The sequence below is a fragment of the Triticum urartu genome, chromosome 7A (genome assembly GCF_056163025.1).
Source record: "Triticum urartu cultivar PI428250 chromosome 7A, HENAU_Tu73, whole genome shotgun sequence".
NCBI lineage: Eukaryota > Viridiplantae > Streptophyta > Magnoliopsida > Poales > Poaceae > Triticum > Triticum urartu.
In genome coordinates, this window is record NC_141879.1 from 359,623,376 (window position 1) to 359,647,752 (window position 24,377).

At 48.6% G+C, this 24,377-nt stretch overlaps 1 protein-coding gene across 1 annotated transcript in view; it reads right to left on the reverse strand.

Annotated features, from left to right (window-relative positions):
• Positions 1 to 24,377, reverse strand: part of FUG1 (Translation initiation factor 2, small GTP-binding protein) — a gene marked incomplete in the record, with an annotated part of 32,657 nt that overhangs the window by 888 nt on the left and 7,392 nt on the right. Inside the window, 3 exon segments of the mRNA XM_048687235.2 lie at positions 198 to 386; positions 624 to 899; positions 980 to 1,216. Coding sequence (XP_048543192.2) covers positions 198 to 386; positions 624 to 899; positions 980 to 1,216 — 702 coding nt within the window.

The window sequence follows — 24,377 nt, forward strand, 5'->3', positions numbered from 1 at the left end:
AAAAGAAGAAATCAGCAGACTAAGTCTAGTTTCAGCAGCAACAATGAGTGAGTGAAAGAAGATAACAAATAATGACGCAACTAATTGACATGGGTTTATTTGTGTGTGTGTGTTGGGGGGGGGGGGGGGGGGGGGGGGGGGGGGTAAGGTAAACTGCATCCAAATGCTATGGGTTCATTCATGCATATTTTGCATACCTCCTTCACAGTTTCTTTCACCCGTCTCAAGGAATCAAGTGTACCCACATAAACTTCTTTTCCTTTATGAAGAACCCGAACATTGCAGCCTTCCACAACTTTCCCTGTAGTAACCATGCAACCCGCTGCCTTTCCACTGCCACTACTGAAAACAGCTCGAACTTTGGCTGAACCGAGTGGTACCTCCTCCTGACAAAGAAAGATATATTAGGATGATCATTCGAAATAACAGAAACTAATATTAACTTCAGAGTATATTGCCAAAGTACCCAGTTATGATGTTAGGAGTAAGTATTCCTTTCAATGGATGGTATCCCAACAAAAACAAAGAACCTTTTGACCTCTCAATTAGGACAACGTCTCAATGACTTTTCAGACGCTTTCTACGCAACTGGCTTAAAAGTACAAAAATGACAGCCTGTTTACCTCAGCAAGGTCAAGAAGCCCTTCCATGGCATTGCGTAAATCATCTATCAAATCATAGATCACTTTGTACAATCGAATCTCTACACTTTTCTGCTTAGCATATTTCTTAACTGACCCCGGAGCTTTGACATTAAAACCAAATACAATTCCTTCCGAAGCAACAGCCAGATCAACATCACTGAGGCTAACGTCTCCTGGAGCTTGAAGTAGGAATCTCAAAGAGACATTTTCTTGAGGCAGCGCTTGAATGGCTTGCCTAATGGCCTCAATTGAACCCTATCATGATCAAGTTACTTAGAAAGAAAGAGTGGGCAACAACAAGATTCAAACCAGATGTTTATAAGCAATGTGCATACCTGAAAATCAACTTTAAGTATGACATTTAACCCATGAGTATCAATCCCTACTTGATTCCCAGATGAAATGGAAGCTGCAATGGATGAGAGAGTGACTTTTCCTTCCCCAGCTTTCGCATTTATCCTTTCAATTCTCATTGCATCGGCACGCGCATTTGCCCTTTCACGTGCAACATCAAGGTCATCAACAGACTCAAATTCGTCACCAGCAAGGGGTACATTGTTCAAGCCAATAATCTGTTAAACATAAAGAAACACAAAATTAAGGTGCTTATTGGTAGAGTTATATTATGTTTCATGCATGGCCTGCATATTTTCCCCGTAGTATCGAGGGGCTTCCTGCATATTTACCACTCATACATGTTTATATACTGGCCATTTGCCCCAGGAACTACAGGTTGCATATTTCCTAAGATGGTATTAGAGCCTAGGTCAAATTTTTCACGCGTGCAACTCTTGCTTTGATCCTTCCAGCATGTCGTGGCGCCGTCCTCCTACCGGCTGCTGCTGCTCCCTTCTCTCCCGCCACGCCAGCTTCTCTCCATCACGCCGGCTGCTGCTGCCCCTCATACCCATCTCCACCATGCCCACCTCCATCACATCGACGCCACTGCCTCCCCATACAGTCTGGTTGTCTGCCTTGGCCCTGGTCGCCACCCACCTCGTCTAGGCCCGCCGCCATGTCTCCTCGCACCTGCGCTTCCGAATCCACGATGGCCCCCCACGCTATGATCTACGTTGGCCGCTGCCGCCCCGATTCGACCACCGCGCAACCTGTTTTGGTCGCCGCCTGACCCGATTTTCTCCGCTGCCATGTCGCCTGGCTTGATCGCGACTTGATCCACCGCCGGGTTGCTCAGTTTGGTCTTTGTTACGGTTCATCGGCTGTTGGCTTCTCTGTTAAAAAAAAAGAGAGAAAACAAAACAAAACGGTAATCTTAGCTGGCTGACGTTCCCCAGGAACGTTTTGCCAGCGAACTACCTCTGAGCCACACGATCTCCATCCGAAGGATGGCAGTTTTCGCAAAAAAAGACCCAGGGAAAAAGGAAAAATGCCATACAAGGAAAGAACTGCCATGGCAGTTTCTAAAAACTGCCACCCCCCACCCCCCCAAACGCAGTAAAAACTGCCACCTCACCACCGTTCGCTTGCCATCCTGGCCCTGGCGAACGATCACCAGCTACGCGCATCCAAACAAAAAGCCAGTTACAATGTCGTCGCTGGGCTAATCGCCATCCCTCGTTGCCTGGTGATTTTTGATACACATGAGTGTTTCTTGTATTGTTAGAAATAGGTTGAAGTAGAGAAGCAAAGGGGGGCTGGGGCTGGGGCTGAACACAGTGTACCCTAGGTAGAAGGAGAGGAGCACAAGATCACTCATCAGGAATTCCTTCATTTCTTTCAGGACTTGGGTGATCTCATCACGGTCTGATCTGGTGGTCACCAGATCGTCGACATAGACGCTAATGAGCAGGCGCACACTGCCATGCCCGCGTCCATAAACAGTGTGCTCATGGGCGCTCGGCTCAAAACCAAGGGTCTTCAGCATGGAGCCGAGGCACGCATTCCATGCATGTGGGGCTTGACGCAGTCATATAACACCTTCAGGCGCAGCACCTTGCTATCCTGCCCGGTGACGATGAACCCAGGCGTCTGCGACACATAGACCTCCTCCTCCAACGCTCCATTTAGAAATGCAGATTTTACATCCATGTGGTGGACGGCCCACCCCTCATGGGCAGCTAGTGAGATAAGAAGGCGAACAGACACAAGGGGTGCAACAGAGGCGAAGACTTCATTGAAGTCGATCCCGGGCTGCTGCACGTACCCTTTGGCGATGAGCCTTGCCTTGTGTTTGACAACAGCGCCGGTCTCATTGTTCTTCAATTTGAATACCTAACGCAGGCCAACAGGGTGATGACCGTGTGGTAGGTCCACAAGCTTCCAGGTATTGTTCTGGTCCAGGGCGTCTATTTCTTCCTTCCTGGCTGCACGCCATGCAAGCTCACGCTCAACCTCAGCAAAGGAGCTCGGCTCTCCTTCAGGCGCAAGGTACAGTGTGTCGTCGACAAGCTAACGTGCTGCCTGTCCAGGAACAGGTGCCCTGCCAATCACATTTTCAATGGCACGGTAGCGCAACGGTGTGACATCATGAACTGCGTCCAGCCGCTTGTTGTCATTGGGTGGTGGTGACATGAACTCAGGCTGCTTGGCTTGGTGTCGCTGGCAGCATGCTGAAGTTGGCTGTTTACGGTGCAGGATGAAGGGAAGTCCCCCCCCCCCCCCCCCCGCGCCCCCCAATGATGAAGTCACTGCACGGTGTGTCCGAGCTGCCAGCCGCCCAATCCCAGCTGGCCTCTTCACGGGTGATATGGACACGCTTGTTCACTGGATCGTATGCGCAATAGCCCTAGACGCTCTTGTCGTAGCCAATGAAGAGCATGGCGGAGCTGCAGTCATCAAGCTTGCGATCGCACATCCTTGACATACACCATGCACATAAAGGTGCACACATGCTGGACAGCGGGCTTCCTCCCGTGCCATGCCTCAAATGGCGTCATGCCAGCCAGACTTTTGGTAGGGGTTCGGTTCAACAGGGCATATGCAGTTGTGACCGCCTCCCCCCAAAATTCTGCTGACAGTTTCCTTTGTTTCAGCAGGGCACGAGCAGTGGTGATGACCATCCAATTCCGGCGTTCCATTACTCCATTCTGCTGTGGGGAGTAGGGAGCCGTGAACTGGCTTGCACACTTTGCTCCTCGCAATGGTGTGCAAACTCCAGCGAGGTGAATTCGCCGCCGTTGTCGGTACGGAAGACATGGAGTGGACGGCCACACTCTGCTTCAGCTGCCGCTTGGACTCGTTGAATTGAAGCAGCAGCATCCCATTTTCCTGCTAGGAGGACTACCCACATGCAGCGGGTGCAGTCATCAACCAATAGCAGGAAATAGCGACAACCGCCGTGGTTGCCGTGGGTTGCAGGGATGATAGGCCCGCACACGTAGCCATGGACGAGGCCAAGGCGTCCTTCAACCCTGAAGTTCGCCTTTCTTGGGGAAGGGAATGTGTCGATGCTTGGTGCTGATGAAGACATCGCAGAGATAGTCCACATGCTCCAGCTCTGGCAGCCCACACACCATCTTGTTGCGAGACATGCATCTCAGCATGTTGAAGGACATGTGGCCAAACCTATCATGCCATCGCCAGGCATCGACGTCGTGGCGTGTGGCAAGGTACACGGGGTGAGTGATGTTGAAGTGCACCACATAAATATGGTGATGTTGAGATAGAAGGTACTGATAACTTTATCTCACATGCCACAGAGTTTTATAAAACCCTATTCGGCCCAGCCCCAGGCAACTTGTTTCACATGGATCCTGGCTCGTGGGATGAATTAGAAAAACTTACTCAAGAGGATAATATTGATCTGACTAGAGCCTTCTTAGAAGAGGAGGTGAAAGAGGCCTTGTTTGCAATGGATGTTAATAGAGCACCTGGCCCCGATAACATTCCTGCGGAGTTTTATCAACATTGCTGGAGCATTGTTAAAAATGACATCATGCGGCTGTTCAGCCACTTCCATGCTGGAACGCTTGACGTGCAGCGCCTTAACTATGGGGTGATTACTCTTCTCCCTAAAGTGTCAGGTGCGGATCGTATCCAGCAATTTCGACCTATCTGTCTCCTTAGGTGCCCATATAAACTGATTACTAAGACTATGGATCGGAGAGTAGAAAAATATGCTGACAAGCTGATAAGTTTGTCACAAAATGCTTTTGTGAAAGGGAGGAACATTATGGATGGAATTATGACTTTACATGAGCTCCTCAATTACACCCATGTCAAGAAAAAAGTAGGGGTGGTGCTTAAGCTCGACTTCGAGAAAGCATACGACAAGGTTAACTGGGAGTTTCTGTTGGATTGCCACAGAATGAGGGGGTTCAACGAAACCTGGTGTGGGTGGGTGAAAAAAATCCTATACAATGGTACTGTTAGTATCAAACTTAATAACTCAGTGGGGCCATATTTTCAAAGTGCTAAAGGGGTGCGCCAAGGAGACCCCCACTCCCCCTTTCTGTTTAACCTAGCTGTAGAATGTCTCAACAAGATGATCCGTAAAGCGCAGCAAAATGGCCTCCTAACTGGGCTAGCATCTGATCTTGTCCCGAATGGGGTGGCAGTTCTGCAATACGCAGATGACACGATCATTTGTCTCGAGCATGATGTGGAAAAGGCATTAAATCTGAAGCTCCTCTTATACATATTCGAGCTCATGTCTGGACTGAAAGTAAACTTCCAGAAGAGCGAGATCCTGACTGTCGGAGGGGACGCTGACATAGATAGCAAGTATGCTGAGATCTTTAACTGCGAGATCGGACACTTTCCAATCAAATATCTTGGAATGCCTGTGAGTTTCACAACTCTTAAAGATTCAGTGTGGGAGTTTATTGTAGATAAATACCTCAAGAGTTTCGGGTCCTGGATTGGTAATGCTGCATCTAGCGGGGGCAGACTTACTTTGCTTACCTCGGTACTGTCGCAGCTATCTTTATATCATATGTCCATGTGGCTTATGAGTAAAACTTTCATAGAAAGGCTGGACAAGCACCGTTGAAAAATTTTCTGGCACGGTTGCAATAAGAAAAATAGATATTACCTGGTCAAATGGAAGAGGGTGTGTAGATCGAAGGGCAAAGGGGGTCTAGGTGTCAAAGACCTCAGGAAACAAAACATCTGTCTGATGGTGAAATGGTGGTGGAAATTAGAAACCCAAACTGGGGTTTGGCAAAACTTGGTGAGAGCCAGATATTTACATAACAAGTCGGTGGCAACTGTGCAACCTAGACAATCTGACTCCCCATGCTGGAAAGCTCTTCTGAAAGTCAGGGAGCTGTACATGATGGGAAGAAAGATCAAGCTAGGATGCGGCAACCTGACCAAGGTGTGGAAAGACTCAATTGATGGGCTGCCCCCACTCAATTTGAGGTTCCCTCGGTTGTTTGAGATCTGTACTGACCAGGATTGTACAGTCCAAAATTTTGACAGGGTAGAGGCTTCGACCTTTTTCACAAGGCGTTTATGCCCTAACCTAAGAGAACAGTGGGATAGGGTGCGGCAGTACATCTTGGGGCTTAATACTACAGCTGAGGAAGATGTAGTGTTTTGGGGTTTGAGTAAGAATGCAAAGTACTCCACTAAATCTATGTATAAATGGCTGGAAAAACCTCTTCATGGAAGCAACTATAGATGGATCTGGGAGGCAAAATTGCCTCTTAAGATACAGATCTTCTTGTAGCAGATGGCCCAAGACGCGGTGCTCACAAGAGCGGTGTTGAGGAGGAAAAAATGGCCGGGGAACCCTATGTGTTCCTTTCTGTAACAATATTGAAACTGCGTCCCACCTGTTCTTTACGTGTCCTGTGGCGCGTGTTGCCTGGAGGGTAGTTGGAGTTGTGTTGGGGATTGACTTATGCCCAAATAACACCTGGCAATTCTATGTGTGGTGTAATATGTTCCTACCCAATGAAACTAGATTCTATACTGTTGGTTTGGCGGCAGTAACTTGGGCTATTTGGCTTGCGCGTAATAAGGATACTTTTGAAAAACAATTGATCAAATCTCCTTTTGAGATTGTGTACTCGGCTTGTTCGTTTCTCTTATATTGGGCAGGTCTTCAGCCGGTGGAAGAAGCGGCAAGATTGCGACTCGGAGCTGAGATGACTAGAGCGAGCACAACCAAGTTGATGGCAATGTGTGAAGGGGCCAAGCGCACAGCGGAAGACGTGGGTGAGGTGTTCTCTGGGTGACTGGTGATGCTGCTGCAGTGCTCTACATTCTACCCTGGTTCTAAGTCTCAGGCTCCACTTTTGGGAAACTTTTGAAGTCTACATACTTTATGTCGTCTGGCACCTCGTTTTGTTTGTGCCTTTCCCCTGGTTTGTAATAGCTAGATTCAAACTAAGTAGGTGCTGTCAGGTTTACGCCTCATGGTGCTTGTTTCGATGGCGGGCGAGCACAGTGGGTTTCCTGGCAGTGCGTTGAACTTGCTGCCTCTCTTTCCTTGCTTCCTGGCTGTATCGGAGACTGTTGTATTTCCGTTTATTTTAAATGGAAAGGGGCACGTCCGGTTCAAAAAAAAAAGCATATAGCATTGTGTCAACAGCACCATGGCAAGAAGTCACGCCTACATGTAACATCCATGGGTTTGCCCAAATTAGAAATTGATTATTATTTTCTTTTTCATCATCATTGCATCATGAGCATCCCTTGGCAGCATATTGCATTAATTAAAATAATTAATTTGATATTTTACTCTGCCAGTTTGTTAAATAGTGGATAACTAAACCCCTCTCCCTTTCGATGTTCTAGTCCAAGACTCACTCACAAACCTTGCACACACTCTTTTTGTGACATTTGGGAGCTACCCAAATTGTTTCGCAATTTTAGACCAAGCCTGGCTATCACTTGTAGTCCAAACCTCATTTATTCATTAAATGGAATTATTTTCTAAATAGCAATTAAATGAGCTCCAAATGGGTTGATCATTTTTTGTGTGGCCTTGTTATATTATAGAAGGGCTACGTTTAAGTTCGGTGTCAATCAGAGTTCGCTTGATGCCCTAAGGGATAAATATGTAGGCACTATAGCATGTAAATAATAAATCAAATTGAAATTAAATAGCCCACCTACCCCTTGGCAATATAAGGCAACCAATCTCCTCTAATTGGGGCAAAAACACTAAAATCTAGGAGGCAAACCACCCCCTTACCTAAAACCAGCCGCCACCCTAGCCCCTCACCCTTCAAAAACCCTAGCCAAATCCACAACCACCTGCCGGATCAGAGATCCAACAGCCCCCACACCTCCATCTTCCTCGACCTTCCGGTCGAGAATCTCTTTCCTCACTTTTCCCGACACGCATATCAATCATGTTGAGCCCTTGTCCACCCATCCCACTGCTCCCGCTCCTCCGGCTGTTGTAGATCCAACATCGTAATCTCCTATAGTTCCCTCACCTCATTTGTCACGGGATTCCGCACTTTCATCCACGGTGGCTTCCCCGTCTCTATCACTTGAGTCTATCTCAGTGATTTCTCCTTGTATTCTTCCCTCTTTTCCTCAATATTATACTCGTCATTCGCAGATTGTTGATGTGTACTGAAGTGCCATCAAACTCGTCTCAGCCTACCTATGGCTTATGTGATCGCCCGGTTCGCCTTGTGGACTGCTATGGTTTTTCTAGCATTGTTGTTCTTGAGCTGACTTCTTATCGTGATGTTGTTCATCTGAATGGCAGCTTGCGATGGCAAAGAAGATTGCTGCTCTTGAGCACACTGGCACATTGGATCTTTTTTCACTTCCTCCTTCTGTTAAGACCCGCTCTAATGGTTCTCTGGTTTGTTTGCTAGTGCACACAAAGAGAAATAGTCCACGCAAGTCCGAGGAGAATGCTATGTTCGTTGTTGAAGTTCGAAGAACTTCACCGAAGATTACTTGCGTTGCAGAGAAGGAAGAGCTACATTTCGAGAAGACATGATGAGGAGAAGACTGTGTTGAAGGAAATAGGCCCCTTCAAATTATTGTTGACGCAAAGCAATTTTCATTCGGTATGTCCGCGGAAGAATGACTGCAATCGAGAAGATTGAAGGCGAAGTGAAGACATAGCATTCATTTCGTTGTTCTTTCTCTTATTTGAGTCATAGGACCACCGTACTATTAAGAGGGGTATAGGTTCTCGAAGCTTAGATCCGCTGTGATGCTTAGCTGAAACCTATGAAAGACTGAGAGAAATCTCTTTTTGCTCTCAATGATTACCGGTTAGCAGAAGACGGTGTTCTTTGGTGCTACAGGAGATATCTTTCAGACCGAGGAGTTAGCATTACTTGCTCCGCAAGGAATGTTACAGTTGTGCTCAAAACCCGACCGTTGGAAACATGTCGTTCGGCCATTGCTGAGCCGCGTGTCCAATTTGGTCATTTCCCTTCAGGGAAGGCTGCGGCTATAAATAGCCACCCCGCACGAACATTATCCGTTGGCTGCTCCGTTTGAGATTCTGAGAAGATTGATTGAGCACCACTCTTGAGAGATTTGAGTTTAAGATCCACTGAGAGAAAATCAAGAGCCGAAACTTAGACAGTAGTTGAGCATCATAGTAGTTCTGAGTTAGCGTTCTTGTACCTATTACTCTTGAGAGCTGCACACTCTCTAGATGGATAGGTGTCGGCTTGAGTATCGAAGAGTAATTGTCTTCACCAAGCAAAGTCTTCAACAACCAAGAGTAATTGTGGGTCGCGAAGAAGTCTGTCGAAGGTTTGGAGATCACCGACAAGTATCTATCACGAGCGAAATCAACTTAAGTCTGATCAGCTTTGGGTTGAAGGAGAATAGGACAGAGAGAGGTTTGCTCTTGTGTTCAATCACAAGTCCCTCCAACCAGGCGTAGTCCTTTTGCAGAAGGGCGAACTGGTCTACCAAATCCTTCTACCGCCATCGAGCACCACCGGTTCATTCTACTCTACTGCAATACTTTCGGTAGTTTATCTTCAGTGCTCTATGATCCGATAGACTTCATGATCATGTATCTTCACCTGTAGCATGTTTACTCTCGTATGAGCTTATTTGTTCTGTGCGTTGTCCTCTCATTCGTTCTCTCATTCTTCACCTTTTAGTTATTCGCTCATGCTGTTTACATTGTTATCATTCTATGTTACCATCGTCATAGCGAAAGTTGTGACTTACTATTCTCGGACGATTATCTTATCTTTCCTCGAAAGATTTGCTTAGTCACCTCCGAATCTTTATCTTTGGTCCTAATCAGTCTATTTATCTTCGGTGCTTGATCTACTTAGTTTATTCCGCTGCAGTGTTTGGGTTTTGATTCAAAATTTTGAATCTCCCATTCACCCCCCCCCCTCCCCCTCCTGGTCGATATACTCTCGGTCCTAACAGGCTCCACCCTGAGTTTGACGGGGTGTTAGAATTATACTATGTTCCATGTATTGCCGGTATATTTTCCCCCCTAGTATGCGGGGTTTTCTGCACATTTACCACATGTTCATGTATATGTATACAAGTTGCATATTTCCTAATAGTTCTAACACTGGAAATATGTCAAGACTAAAGGGTTGAAATGGCAGCAAGTTATGTGAGTAATTATGCCATTCTGAAATACCCTCTCATAGCAGATTAGCAGAAACATTGGTGGTGGCAACAGAAGGTAATAGAAGTATAATCAGGTTCAGAAAACCAATTCATGCAGCCTAACGCTTTAACTTTTTTTGTTATAAAAAAAAGGATAGCAGGATCTCAATATCTGATATTGGGGTCATATCAATGAAATTTTATAAGTGTATAAACCTATTCCACCAAAAAGGAGATTTAAAGGTGTCACTCCAAACTCTGATCCCATATTCCCAAACAATGGCATTGTCATCATAAGTGCATAATAAAAATATCTATCAGTTTCAGGAAAATTAACATTCTCAGGTACAACAATACTTATCATTAGAGATGGTTCCTTCATGAGTTGACTACTGATAAGATGAGAAATCATTTTTTTTTATCATTCCAAGTAATTCTCTCCAAAAATGAATGTATATCTTAGCCCCTATGTGGGTTTTGGTGTAAATGACAAGTGATTGGGGGATTCATGACATTCATGAGTTCTAAGATCTGGTATTAGTCCGCATGCATATGAAGTAAAGGTGACCGGGAAATCCCCAAGTAAAATGGAGAAAAAAAGACGAGGTATTTAAATTTATGGATTTGTTTCTTATGCTTGAATCATAGGACAGTCGTACTATTTAGAGGGGTTTTGTGAAGAACAAAGTGTGGGAATCAAAGACCTCATAGATCATAGACACACAACTAATTTCTGTGAGAAGAAACCTAGAGAGAAGGCAGGGGCGTTTTGGCTCCCGGGCCACAAAAAATCGTTACAAATATTAAATAAATTTAAAAAACGATATTTTTTATGAAGAAAGACGCATGAGTGCGTGATGTCCGTGCCAAGTTTCACAGCACTTGGATGTCCGAGTAGCTCTCAGCAAAAATGACAAATTTGGGGTCCGTGAAAAACTTTACCGTTTGTGCACTGTTCGGATGTCCAAATGCTTTGAAATTTGGCACGTGAAATATCTTTCATGGAAAAACGGATTTTTTTGAATTTTCAAGTTTTTTTATTTACTGTTCACCGGGTGCAGATGAGATCGGGCTTAGAATTGGATATTCGTAGAGAGGTAGGGCCGTTTTGGCCCCCAGGCTCTGATGAGGACATCAATACCATTGTTACACCCACAGCCCCTACTGCTATACATACTGGACCAATTACTAGAGCTCGCGCACGCCAATTCAATTATCAGGTACTTTCGTTTCTTCGTAACGATTCTAATGTTCAAGAGAATATGATGCTGCCTAAATTGGATACATTTGTCTTGCTTACAAATGAAGGGCCTAGCTTGGACAAGAAAGTTGAACCTTGGAACAAGTTCAAGCGTGGAGATGATGGCATGCGCAAGGGGATCCAGAACGGAGTTACAAGTGATGATTTCAAGACTTTGAAGCCACCATAAGGAGTGCATGAAGCCTTGGACGAAATATACAAGATGCCACTTCATAAATTTCATCCAGAGGCTATTTTAGGTGCTGCGTCACCTTATTATTGGGCCAGGCCCATGTATTTTCGAAATACTTAAGTATAGGCTGTTTTAGAGTCCGTATGTGTGGGGAAACAAGAGTTAGGGTTGGTTTCGGACCCCTCCTCCAAGGGCCACGAAATTCCCCCCTCTTCCTCCATATATACAGCCCTTAGGGCGTCGTTTAGACTTTGGGTTTTGTTTAGATTAGAAGTTCGCCATAGCTGCAACTTCGCGTACTTCGTTTGTGTCCAACGACCAGACCAAGACGTCACAGAACCCCACCTTGATCAATAAAGCTTTCATCTTATATTCGCAATATCCAGATTGCAATCTCAGTTTCTTGCTTGTTCTTCGTTTGCTCGCAGAAAACAGGCCCTCGTGGTCAGGTTGATCGTGCTCCGGCGTGGTCAATAACCCCTGGGAGTTGGTTTAGCGATTGCTAAGGCGCGACGTCCTCGCACGTTCGTAGTCGGATCGTCAAAGTCGACTTCCTCTAAAACGATAGCCACTATCTCATCGAAAGACGGGACACCTTTGCCTCTATCAAGTGGTATCAGATTTCCAGGTTGCTCGGTGAGGTTACAGTTTTTCGTAGTTTAGATCGAGTCTGTTCTTCATATCTACAGTCCACGAAAAAAGCCAAAAAAATTTAGGGTTAGTTCATCATATCCGAACCAATCTGAGCCTTTGCATAGTCTTTTTAGAGTTTTGCTTTGTTGAATTTGCGGTTGCATCGTCGTGTCGAGTTGCTGGTCTTAGCGTCTAGTCCCTTAAAGTTTCGAGTTCTGTTCACAGGTTGTCACGCCGCCGCCGCACCATCGTCATTACCATATACCACCACCCCACCATATACATTGCCGCTGCCATATACAACCACCAATCCGAGTCCACATATACCATCGCCATATACCACCACCAATCCGAGTCCAGATATACCATCGTCATATACCACCACCAATCCGAGTCCAGATATACCATCGCCATATACCACCACCAATCCGAGTCCAGATATAGCACCACAGTCCGAGTTCCACCAGATTCATCTCCGCCACCAGTCCTAGTCCGAGTCCAGTATTTGTTGCTTTGTTTTCGAGTTCCAGATCACGCCATACTCCGAGTTGTCACAGGGTAGGACTCCCGAGATTACGTGCTACCCGCAAAAGAAAAATAGTTCCAAACTCAAAAAAAAAACTAAGTCTGGAAAATTCTGGCTAGGCAGTTTTCAAACCATATGTAGACTTCTTCGAAAAAAAATTGTTGCGGAGCAAAAAAAAGAGGAAAAAAAGTGCAAAAAATGTGAAAAAAAAGAAGAAAAAATTCAGAGTGTGCTCCTCCATTGTTTAGTGCAGCGCCGTGATTTTGTTAGTGTTCTAGGCTCGCGTCTCTAGCACGGTCTAGCCTAGAACCAGCACAGTACCATCGTTGAGCGTTTATTCAACTTTGCATCTCTGAATTGATTATTGTTGACCCTTTTTGCTACCATATTATAAGCCTTCCCAGCTCCACATCCATCTACGTCGTGCGTTTGACTCTCCCTGGTAATCACTCTATCCAAGCTTTGAGAGTTTTGACTATGACGGTTGCCGATCACCGCCTGCTGCTGGGTAAGAACTGGTAAGAATTTGAGATTGGCTTGACGGATTTGTGACACCACCACCACCTCTTGTTAGTAGTCTGTAGGATCATATTCTTGTGTGTTTCTATTGTTGCTAACCATGGCAGGATCACAAGCCGACGAGACTGACTGGGAGAACATGACGAATAAGGAGTTGCATGATAAATTTCAGCAAATGATGAGTGGACAGGTGCAAGATGTGCTAAACAGATTTGAAGAAGCCATGGAGAAGATAGATGGCATGGAGAAGACGTTCGAAACAAAGCTCGATAACAGGTTTAATGAATTGCTCGTGCGTCTTCCACCAACACCACCGGCTGCACCTAACGCACCTCTACAACAACAACAACAACAACAACAACAATAACAACAACAACGACTACCTACACATCGCGAAACAGCCCTCCGCCGAGCGAGCTGTCTCCCTCTTGCACCTGGTCAAACTGTTGGTGCTGCTGTTGATACTTCTGTGACTCCTGCTGGTGATGCGGAGGAGAATGATTTTGCGAGAGATTACGAGGATGAGGTTGATCAAAATCAGAACTACGTGCCACCACCAGCACAGCAACCACCAGGTTGTCCACATGCAAATAATGGCAATGGTAGGGCTCACCCTCAGGTACGAGATCATGACCATCTCCCTAAACTAAAATTGAATATTCCACCATTTGAGAGTAGATATGTTCCTGATATATATCTTACTTGGGAGTTAGAAACTGAACAACAATTTACATGTTTACAATATCCCGAGGAGAGACGTGTTCCTGCTGCTGTTTGTGCTTTCACTAGCTTCACATGTGTTTGGTGGTCTGAACATTGTAGATTATATCCTATTCCAACTACTTGGGCTGCTTTGAAAACTGCTATGCGTACTCGTTGGGTTCCACCATATTATCAACGTGAATTACTTCAAAAATTGCAGCGTTTAAGACAAGGAAAAAACTCTGTAGAAGAATATTATCAGAAATTACTAACTGGCATGATTAGATGTGGTATTGTTGAGGAGAATGAAGCTATGCTTGCACGTTTTATGGATGGATTAAATAGATAGATTCAGATCATTCTACAGTATAAGGAGTATACTAATATCACTCGTTTATTCCATCTTGCTTGTAAAGCTGAACGTGAAGTGCAGGATCGACAGGCATTGGCGCGAACTAACTTTTCTGCAGATCGATCTTCATCATGGATACCACGTGCATCCTCTACTTCCACTGGACCAGTAGCTCCATCAGGTGCCACCTCCAGCCGTGATACAAGAAAGCAGGCACAACCACAACTACCTGTCAAGAGCACACCTCCCGGGCCTGTGCAGAGTTCTTCTTCTTCCATGGCATCAACAGGGTACACAAGTGATATTATTTGTCGTCATTGTAAGGTAAGAGGACATTTTGCGAGAGAATGCAAATCTCTGCGTGTGATGATTGCTACTGAGGATGGTGGGTATGAGTCCGCTACTGACTATGATGAGGAGACTTTGGCTCTTATTACACGTAAAGAACACGGTGGAGATGATTCTGATTATGAGACGCAATACATGGCTCCTGAAAATGCTGACAGGTATGAATGTTTAGTTGCTCAACGTGTTTTGAGTGTGCAGGTCACACAAGCTGAGCAAAATCAGAGGCACAATTTGTTCCATACAAAGGGAGTTGTGAAGGAACGTTTTGTTCGCGTCATCATAGATGAAGAGAGCTGCAATAACTTGGCTAGCATGGAGATGGTGGAGAAACTCTCACTCACCACAAAACCACATCCACATCCTTAATACATCCAATGGTTCAACAACAGTGGCAAGGTTAAGGTAACACGTACTGTTCGTGTGCATTTTAGTATCTCTACATATGCTGATTATCTTGATTGTGATGTGGTACCTATGCAAGCATGTTCCTTATTACTTGGTAGACCATGGCAATTTGATAGAAATTCTGTACGCCAAGGTAGAAACAATCAGTATACTCTTGTTCATAAGGATAAAAATATTACTTTGCTTCCTATGACTCCTGATTCCATTTTAAAAGATGATATTAATAGAGCTAATAAAGCAAAACAGGAGAAAAATAAAAGTGAAATTCAGATTGTGGCAAAAGACTGAGCAACAAATGCAGCCTAATAATAAACCATCTAGTGTTGCTTCTGAAATTAAATTGAAAAATGCATGTTTAATTGCCACCAAATCTGATATTGATGATTTAGATTTTAGCAAATCTGTTTGCTATACTTTTGTGTGCAAAGAGGCATTATTTTCATTCGAGGACGTGTCTTCCTCATTGCCTCCTGCTGTCACTAACATTTTGCAGGAATTCGCTGACGTCTTTCCACAAGACGTGCCACCGGGATTACCACCTATTCGAGGGATTGAGCATCAAATTGACTTAATTCCCGGTGCATCATTACTCAACCGTGCACCATACCGTACTAATCCAGAGGAGACGAAGGAGATTATGCGTCAAGTACAAGAATTGCTCGACAAAGGTTATATACGCGAATCCCTTAGTCCTTGTGTTGTTTCTATCATTTTAGTACCGAAAAAGGATGGTACGTCACGTATGTGCGTTGATTGTAGAGGCATTAGTAATATTACTATTCGTTATCGTCATCCCATTCCTAGGCTAGATGATATGCTTGATGAATTGAGTGGCTCTATAATATTCTCCAAAGTTGATTTGCGTAGTGGATACCATCAAATTCGTATGAAATTGGGAGATGAATGGAAAACAGCATTTAAAACTAAGTTTGGATTATATGAGTGGTTAGTCATCATGCCTTTTGGGTTAACTAATGCACCTAGTACTTTCATGAGGTTAATGAACGAAGTTTTACGTGCTTTCATCGGACGATTTGTGGTAGTTTGATGACATATTGATTTATAGCAAATCTTTGGAGGAACATTTGGAACATTTACGTGTTGTTTTTATTGCTCTACGTGATGCACGTTTGTTTGGTAACCTTGGAAAGTGCACCTTTTGCACCGACCGAGTATCTTTTCTTGGCTATGTTGTTACTCCACAGGGAGTTGAAGTTGATAAAGCCAAGATTGAAGCTATTGAGAGTTGGCCGCAGCCCAAAACGGTCACACAAGTGAGGAGTTTCCTTGGCCTCGCTGGTTTCTATATGCGTTTTGTGAGAGATTTCAGCACCATTGCTGCGCCTCTCAACGAGCTTACAAAGAAGGATGTGCCTTTTGTTTGGGGTACCGCACAGGAAGAAGCCTTCACGGTATTGAAAGATAAGTTGACACATGCTCCTTTACTCCAACTTCCTGATTTTAGTAAGACTTTTGAGCTTGAATGTGATGCTAGTGGAATTGGATTAGGAGGTGTGTTATTACAAGATGGCAAACCTGTTGCATACTTTTCTGAAAAATTGAGTGGGCCTAGTCTGAACTATTCTACTTATGACAAAGAATTATATGCTCTTGTTCGGACCTTAGAAACATGGCAACATTATTTATGGCCCAAGAAATTTGTTATACATTCTGATCATGAATCTTTGAAACACATTAAAAGTCAAGCAAAACTGAACCGTAGACATGCTAAATGGATTGAATTCATTGAGACTTTTCCTTATGTCATTAAACACAAGAAGGGTAAAAAAATGCTATTGCTGATGCATTGTCTCGTCGTTATACTATGCTTTCACAACATGACTTTAAAATATTTGGTTTGAAGACCATCAAAGATCAATATGTGCATGATGCTGAATTTAAAGATGTATTACAGAATTGTAAGGAAGGGAGAACTTGGAACAAGTTCGTTCTTAACGATGGATTTGTGTTTCGTGCTAACAAGCTATGCATTCCAGCTAGCTCTGTTCGTCTTTTTTGTTGCAGGAGGCGCATGGAGGAGGATTAATGGGACACTTTGCCGTCAAGAAAACGGAGGATATACTTGCTACACATTTCTTTTGGTCAAAGATGAGACGGGATGTTGAGCGTTTTGTTGCTCACTGCACTACATGTCAAAAAGCTAAGTCACGACTCAATCCTCATGGTTTATATATGCCTTTGCCTGTACCTAGTGTTCCTTGGGAGGATATATCTATGGACTTTGTTCATTGCATTCTATTACTAAGATGTGCCTTTTGAAATTGTGTATGGTTTCCTACCTTGTGCACTTATTGATTTGTTGCCTCTTCCATCTTCGGAGAAGGTTAATTTTGATGCTAAAAAACGTGTTGAATTGATTTTAAAAATGCATGAGTTAACTAAGGAAAACATTGAGCGTATGACTGCTAAATATAAACTTGCTCGAGATAAGGGTAGAAAACATGTTGTGTTTGCACCTGAAGATCTTGTTTGGTTATATTTGCGTAAGGATAGATTTCCTAATTTGCGCAAATCAAAGCTAATGCCACGTGCTGATGGTCCTTTTAAGGTGTTAGAGAAAATACATGATAATGCATATAAACTTGAGCTGCCTGCAGATTTTGGGGTTAGTCCCACTTTGAACATTGCAGATTTGAAGCCTTATTTGGGTGAGGACGATGAACTTTCGTCGAGGATGACTTCATTTCAAGAAGGGGAGGATGATGAGGACATCAATACCATTGTTACACCCACAGCCCCTGTTGTTATACATACTGAACCAATTACTAGAGCTCGCGCACGCCAATTCAATTATCAGGTACTTTCGTTTCTTGGTAACGATTCTAATGTTCATGATAATATGATGCTGCCTAAATTGGATACATTTGTCTTGCTTACAAATGAAGGGCCTAGCTTGGACAAGAAAGTTGAACCTTGGAACAAGTTCAAGCGTGGAGATGATGGCATGCGCAAGGGGATCCAGAACGGAGTTACAAGTGATGATTTCAGGACTTTGAAGCCACCATAAGGAGTGCATGAAGCCTTGGACGAAATATACAAGATGCCACTTCATAAATTTCATCTAGAGACTATTTTAGGTGCTGCGTCACCTTATTATTGGGCCAGGCCCATGTATTTTCGAAATACTTAAGTATAGGCTGTTTTAGAGTCCGTATGTGTGGGGAAACAAGAGTTAGGGTTGGTTTCGGACCCCTCCTCCAAGGGCCACGAAATTCCCCCCTCTTCCTCCATATATACAGCCCTTAGGGCGTCGTTTAGACTTTGGGTTTTGTTTAGATTAGAAGTTCGCCATAGCTGCAACTTCGCGTACTTCGTGTGTGTCCAACGACCAGACCAAGACGTCACAGAACCCCACCTTGATCAATAAAGCTTTCATCTTATATTCGCAATATCCAGATTGCAATCTCAGTTTCTTGCTTGTTCTTCGTTTGCTCGCAGGAAACAGGCCCTCGTGGTCAGGTTGATCGTGCTCCGGCGTGGTCAATAACCCCTCGGAGTTGGTTTAGCGATTGCTAAGGCGCAACGTCCTCGCACGTTCGTAGTCGGATCGTCAAAGTCGACTTCCTCTAAAACGATAGCCACTATCTCATCGAAAGACGGGACACCTTTGCCTCTATCAGGCTCAGATGAGCCCCAGAGTGAACAAAAAAATTGTTATAAATCTTTCCCTAATAATAAAGCGCTTATTGCTTCTAGTTGTACGCCATTGGTTTTTTGCAGAAAAGAGCCTCTATTTCTGGGAATTCAACCCGCAGTCCCTTTTTAAGTGAGAAAAAATGTTTCATTCTTACAAAAAAGACCCTGCACTTTTCGAGTGAAGCGGCAGGGGCTAGAGCTTGCAGGGACCGATCCGTGCACGGCAGGGGTTGGGGAGTCGGATCCAGAGGCAGGCGGCAGTCACCGGTGGGGACGAGGAAGGCCGGAGCGTGGATTCTTGGGCGAATCCATGGCATCCACGACTCCTGGGCAGAAAGGAGACATGAATGTGAGGGAGAGAAGAATGAAGAAAGGAGAGGCAGTGCATTTCAGACGAGGTGGCGGCTTGGTGCAGCAGACGACATCGAGAGCAGGAGGTGCAGCGGCGCCGTGCAGGGTGCCGTTCCGGCGGCGGTGGCCACGGACGTCATAGGGACGGAGGCAGAGCGACTCGGGCCGAGTGGCCTGATGCAGCAAGAGAGGGGGAGCACGGAGGTGAGGCGAGGAAGAGCGAGGCCGAGAGCGATGCAGCCTCGCCGAGGTCGGGCGTAGCCGGCAGAGCCGGCGGGTGCCGGGGATCAGGCACGCGCCTGCGGCGCCTCCCCTGACGGCGTAAGGTGGGAGAAAGGGATCGAATCGATCAGGAGAGAGGAGCGACGGGTTCGATCGGGCTAGGTTAGGCAAGGTGCGGCTGGGCTGGGCCTTAGGCGGCTGCTCTCTCTCTCTCTCTCTCAAAAGACACATTCCAAAATATACAAGTTAGTGGAAGGTATGGAATTTGTTGGTTAAAAGATCAAAAATAAAACAAGGGTGGAATCATAGGCAGGGGACGTATCGTGCTGACATGGAGAAGCCTGTCTTTGGCACCCGTCACCAACTCATGAGGAGGACTCTCTGGTGTAAAGCAGGGCATTATCCTCAATGCTCCTCCAATAATGTTGGATCCCTATCAAGGCCGAGTTCACGTTCCTTGAGCAAAGTATGATTTAATTTGTAACCATGCACAGTTCTGTCTGGCCTGGTTTCACCATTTTAGATCATCGAACAAACCATGTATTTTTTTTCGAGAAAACGCAAAAGGCCTTCGCGTTTCATTTCATTGAAAAGGTGGGGTGTACAAGTACAATCCTCCTAGGAGGCTGGAGTTACATAGCAGGTACTAGGATCAGTGGACATCCCATGACTGCGGCAACACGACCCCGAGTCCTTGGGCCCCTGCTGTGGCCCAGGAGCTGATCTCTGCTTTGATCTTGTCCAGGATCTGTTCGGGCGATGGTCTCGCTTGCTCGAAGACACAATCATTTCTATGCTTCCAGAGCATCCACGGCACTAGTAGGGCGACGGACTGCAGGGCTTTGTGCAATCCTAGTGGCGTGGCCTCCTTCGCGCGCAGCCACCAGTCCATGAGGTTGGCCTCGTGCTCCGGGACAGGGGCCGGGATGCGTAGCCATGTCAGGGTTGCGTGCCATGTCTGACGGGCAAAGGGGCACGCAAGCAGCAGGTGTTGGATCGTCTCAGGCGCTTGGTCGCAAAGGAGGCAGCGGGGGTGGTGCATTCGATCCCTGGAAAGTGGCCAAGTAGCATGACTGCGTGGAGTAAGTTCCGTTTGCAGACCATTTCCAGCGCAGCTTGTCCGGCTCGTTGGAGAGTGCAGTGCACATCACGTCCTGCCACAGCAGCAGGTATTGCCCGATCTCGTGGACCCCGAGGGTGCCATGAATGTCGCGTGCCCAGCGTTCCCGGCGAGGCCAGCAACCACAGTTGTCGACTTGTGGCGTCGCTTGGGGATACACTCGTAGAGCAGGGGCGCGATCTCTCGGATGGATTGCCGTGCAGCCATTGGTCCTCCCAGAAAAGGGCAGTCGAGCCGTCTCCAAGCACCATGGATGTGGATGCGAAGAAAAGGGCTTGCTCCTCGGCGGTGAACTGCAGGTCTAGGCCCTGCCACGCGCGCTCGCTGTCCGTGCGGGCAAACCAGAGCCAGCGCAAGCGCAGCGCCAGCCCGGCGCGCTCCAGGTCGCGAACTCCGAGCCCGCCATATTCGATCGGACGACAAACATGTCGCCAGTTGACGTGGCAGTGTCCCCGTTTGCAGCCGCGCGTCCCGCCCAGAGGAACCCTCACTGGATCCTTTCGATTTTGTCGCAGGGTTTCTTGGGAGCGCTAGTGCCAGCATTTGATGGACGAGTATGGCACTTAGCACCGATCTCACCATGGCCAGCCGCCCGGCTCTATTCATCAGCCACGCCTTCCACGCTGGAAGTTGCCCAGCCACAAGTTGCCCAGCCACCGAGTCGACAAGGGGTTGCAACATGGCAACAGAGGGGCGCCGCGTCGTCAGCGGGATGCCGAGGTATTTGATAGGAAGGTCTGCAACCGGGCATCCCAGCTGCTCTATCAATGCTGCGGTCTCATCGGTGCCATGAAGAATTGTGGCTGAGCTTTTGGCATAGTTCACCTGTAGGCCAGAGGCCGTGCCGAACAGGTGAAGAATCCCTTTGACTGCGTCGCCATCCCCGAGTGTGGCGTTGCAAAATAGCATCACGTCGTCAGCATAGAGTGAGATAGCCGGGATGTCGCGGCGAGGATGTAGCTGTTGCAGAATGCCATCTTGGAGGGCGCGCCACATGAGGCGACCGAGGGTGTCGACGGCAAGCACGAAGAGCTGGGATGATACAGGGTCTCCTTGGCGCAGCCCGCAACGGTGCCAGATTGGCGGGCCGGGTTCCCCGTTGAGCATGACACGGGTGCTAGCCATGGACAGGAGGATTGCGATCCACTCCCTGAAGCGGTCGCAGCGAGGCACGCTGGGATCTCACGATCAACCAGGGTTGCGATGGCCTTGATCACCGTCAACGGGATGGGCACCGCGAACATTCCCTCATAAGTCTTCATCTCGGCCGCTGTTATCTTCTGGTTGATGCCCACGATCCCCAGCGTGCGGAGAAGTTGCACCTGCGCCCTTCGCTCGGCGGTAGGCAGTGGCCCCGCAGTGGTGGCAGATGTCGAGCGCCCGTGTCGAGGGGAGAATTTAAGCGGGCGACACGGCCGTTTCCCAGGTGTCGGCAGCGCCGCGCATACCTGCTTAGTGGCGGCGGCAAGGAATTCGCCTAACGTCCACGATCGTTGCGGCGCGGCGCGGCGCGGCCACGAGTGCGGCGAAGAGTGATGGGCGGAGAAGCGTAGCGATCAGGCGCAGTTGGACGCGGACTAGGGGTGGTGCATGCGGCCGCGGAGGTTGCTGGTGTGGTGGGGTCGTTGTTGGGCCTTCCTGGCGTCGCATGCTGGGCCTAACCCCATTGCAAAATTGTACTGGGGCCTCTTGATGGGGAGGGTGGGGTCGGCGGCCCATCGGCTGCGATGGGGTTTCTTGGTGGGGAGGGCAGCGAGGGCGGTCCTTCAGCATCAGGGCCTGGCGAGCGGGCAGGGGTGGTGGCCTCTCGCATCTCCCCGCCTGGCGCGTCGCGGGGGTGGGGCCGCGTGGACTGGTCAGCGCGTGCGCCCTGCCTCGCTGGCGGGGAGGACGTGTGCAAAGCATCGGTCTGCTCAGCTGGCTCCTCAGGCTGCGAGTCTGGCACCTCGCTCAGGGCGGCCAGGTCTCGACAAGCCATCGGATCATGTGAGCCAGCAGTTGGCCCAGCGGGATCCTCCTCGGGCTCGGGGGTTGGGGCGGGGTTTGAATCTCTGGAGGCTTCTGATGGCCCTGCAGCCAATGACATCTCGCCAGCAGTCGTGGTGGCCCCGACCCTGGCATCTCCTGTGGCGGTCGCAGCTTTGCGCGCCTGGTCCATGCCAAAAGTGTGCCTTTGCCTCCTCTTGCTTTTTCTTTTTCTGGAACGACGACAAGATTGGGTGGGCCCCTGCTGACCTGGCCATGGCAGCATGTCATTCCTCGTGGTGGGCGCGGGCGGCCGCGCCACCGCGCCGGCCGGAGTGGGCCAAGAGGAGGCCGTGTTCACCCCGTCAATGCGGCCGGGACGGTCGCCGGCATGCCAGCCCAGCGAATCGATGGCCATGCCATCCGCACGCCCGCTTGGCTGCGGATCGGTCCTCCGTCGCTTACGGCCGCGTCGGCGGGCGCGTCCGCGGCCAGGTCCTTGGTCTAGGCCTGGTGGGTTACCGGCGCCACTCCTGTCGCGGTCGTCGCCGGCCCGGAACCCGGTGGAGGGGGGCTGGATCATGTCGGCGCGCGTGATCACAACGGAGATGGGGAACGTGAGCGTCCTGATGGTCGGCGCTTCGGAGCATATGCGCGAGGGAATCTGCTCGACGATCTCGAGGATGGTGGCGCGACGGATGTGGGCGGGGTCGTGCGTGCGGCCAGATAGCCGGAAGGTGGCCAGGTCGTCCCGCGAGCGCGTGCGAGGATGCAGACGCTCGATCCAGCAACTCTCCCCCAAGATGTGCTCCACCGTTGACAGGTGCCAGGCTTGGGCTGGAATGCCGCAGAGTTCTATCTCAACGCGGTACTCGAACACGCCAGAGCCGGCATGGGCGAGCTTGCTCCATGGCCGGAGCGAAAGGGAGAAGCGTGGAGAGTTGATGAAGTGGTCGCCGTCAAGGCGGCGCTTGGTAGTGTGGGAGGAGAAGAGGATAAGGAAATCCTCGGGGTGGTGCTCGTGGACCGTGAAGTCCCCCTCCGAGAGCTCGAGCGCGCTGATGAGCAGGTCGGACACCTCGGCCGTAGACACGGATGGCCTGTTGCCGGTGATGGAGGCCACCATTGCGCGGGCAAGCACCTGCTCGGCCTCCTCCATCTCGACCGAGTGCACCATGATGACTCGCACGGGCTCCGGGGAGCGCGGCGCGGGTGCAAGGACCATCTGGGCAGCGGGAGGAGGGGGAGGTGTGGCTGGGGCGACGCGGCAACGAGGCGGTGGGCTGGCGTGGCCCCTGCTGTTCCCCGGGCGCAGACCATCGCAGGAGCGGGAGTCGTGGCCGGAGTGAGGCAGTGTCTGCACCAGATGTCATTGGTGCAGTCGCGCACGCGATGGCGGTGGTCCAGGCAGCGAAAGCAGAGACCGGTGACCTCCTCGGGGGAGGGGCTGGGCGGCGGAGCGGCGGAGGGCTGGGCGTGACAGCCGGGCGGGGGCGGCGGCGGTTGTGTCGCCTCGGCTGTTGGAAGCCGTCGGCGTCGACCGCAGCACCATTGGTGACGCGGTGCACCTCCGAGCGTGGGCCGAGGCGGGTCTTGGCAAGCCGCCTGCTTGGTTCCACCGCGTGGCTTGGGGCAGCCGTCATCGGAGGCGCGGGGGGCGGAGGCGGAGTCCAGGCGACGTCGTTGTACGAGCGGGCGGAGGACTCGCTCCCCGAGTCGAGACAGCGGTCACCGGAGGACACGCGCTCGCCGGAGAGGGTCGCTCGGCGGTCGACAGGGTCAGCACCAGAGGACGCCATGGCCGCAGGCTTGGGGGGGGGCGACGGCGAGGTTGGTGGAGGAGGAAGGCTAGGTGGCATCGGGGCAAGGGCTTGCAGGGGACGCCGGCGAGGTTGGCGGAGGGGGCGGGGGGCTAGGCGGAGCTAGGTAGGAGAGCGGAGCGAAGCGGAGCCATTTCTAACTACTTGCTCAAAAACTTCCGAACAAACCATGTATTGGGATGGATAAATGCGAAGTGTATGAT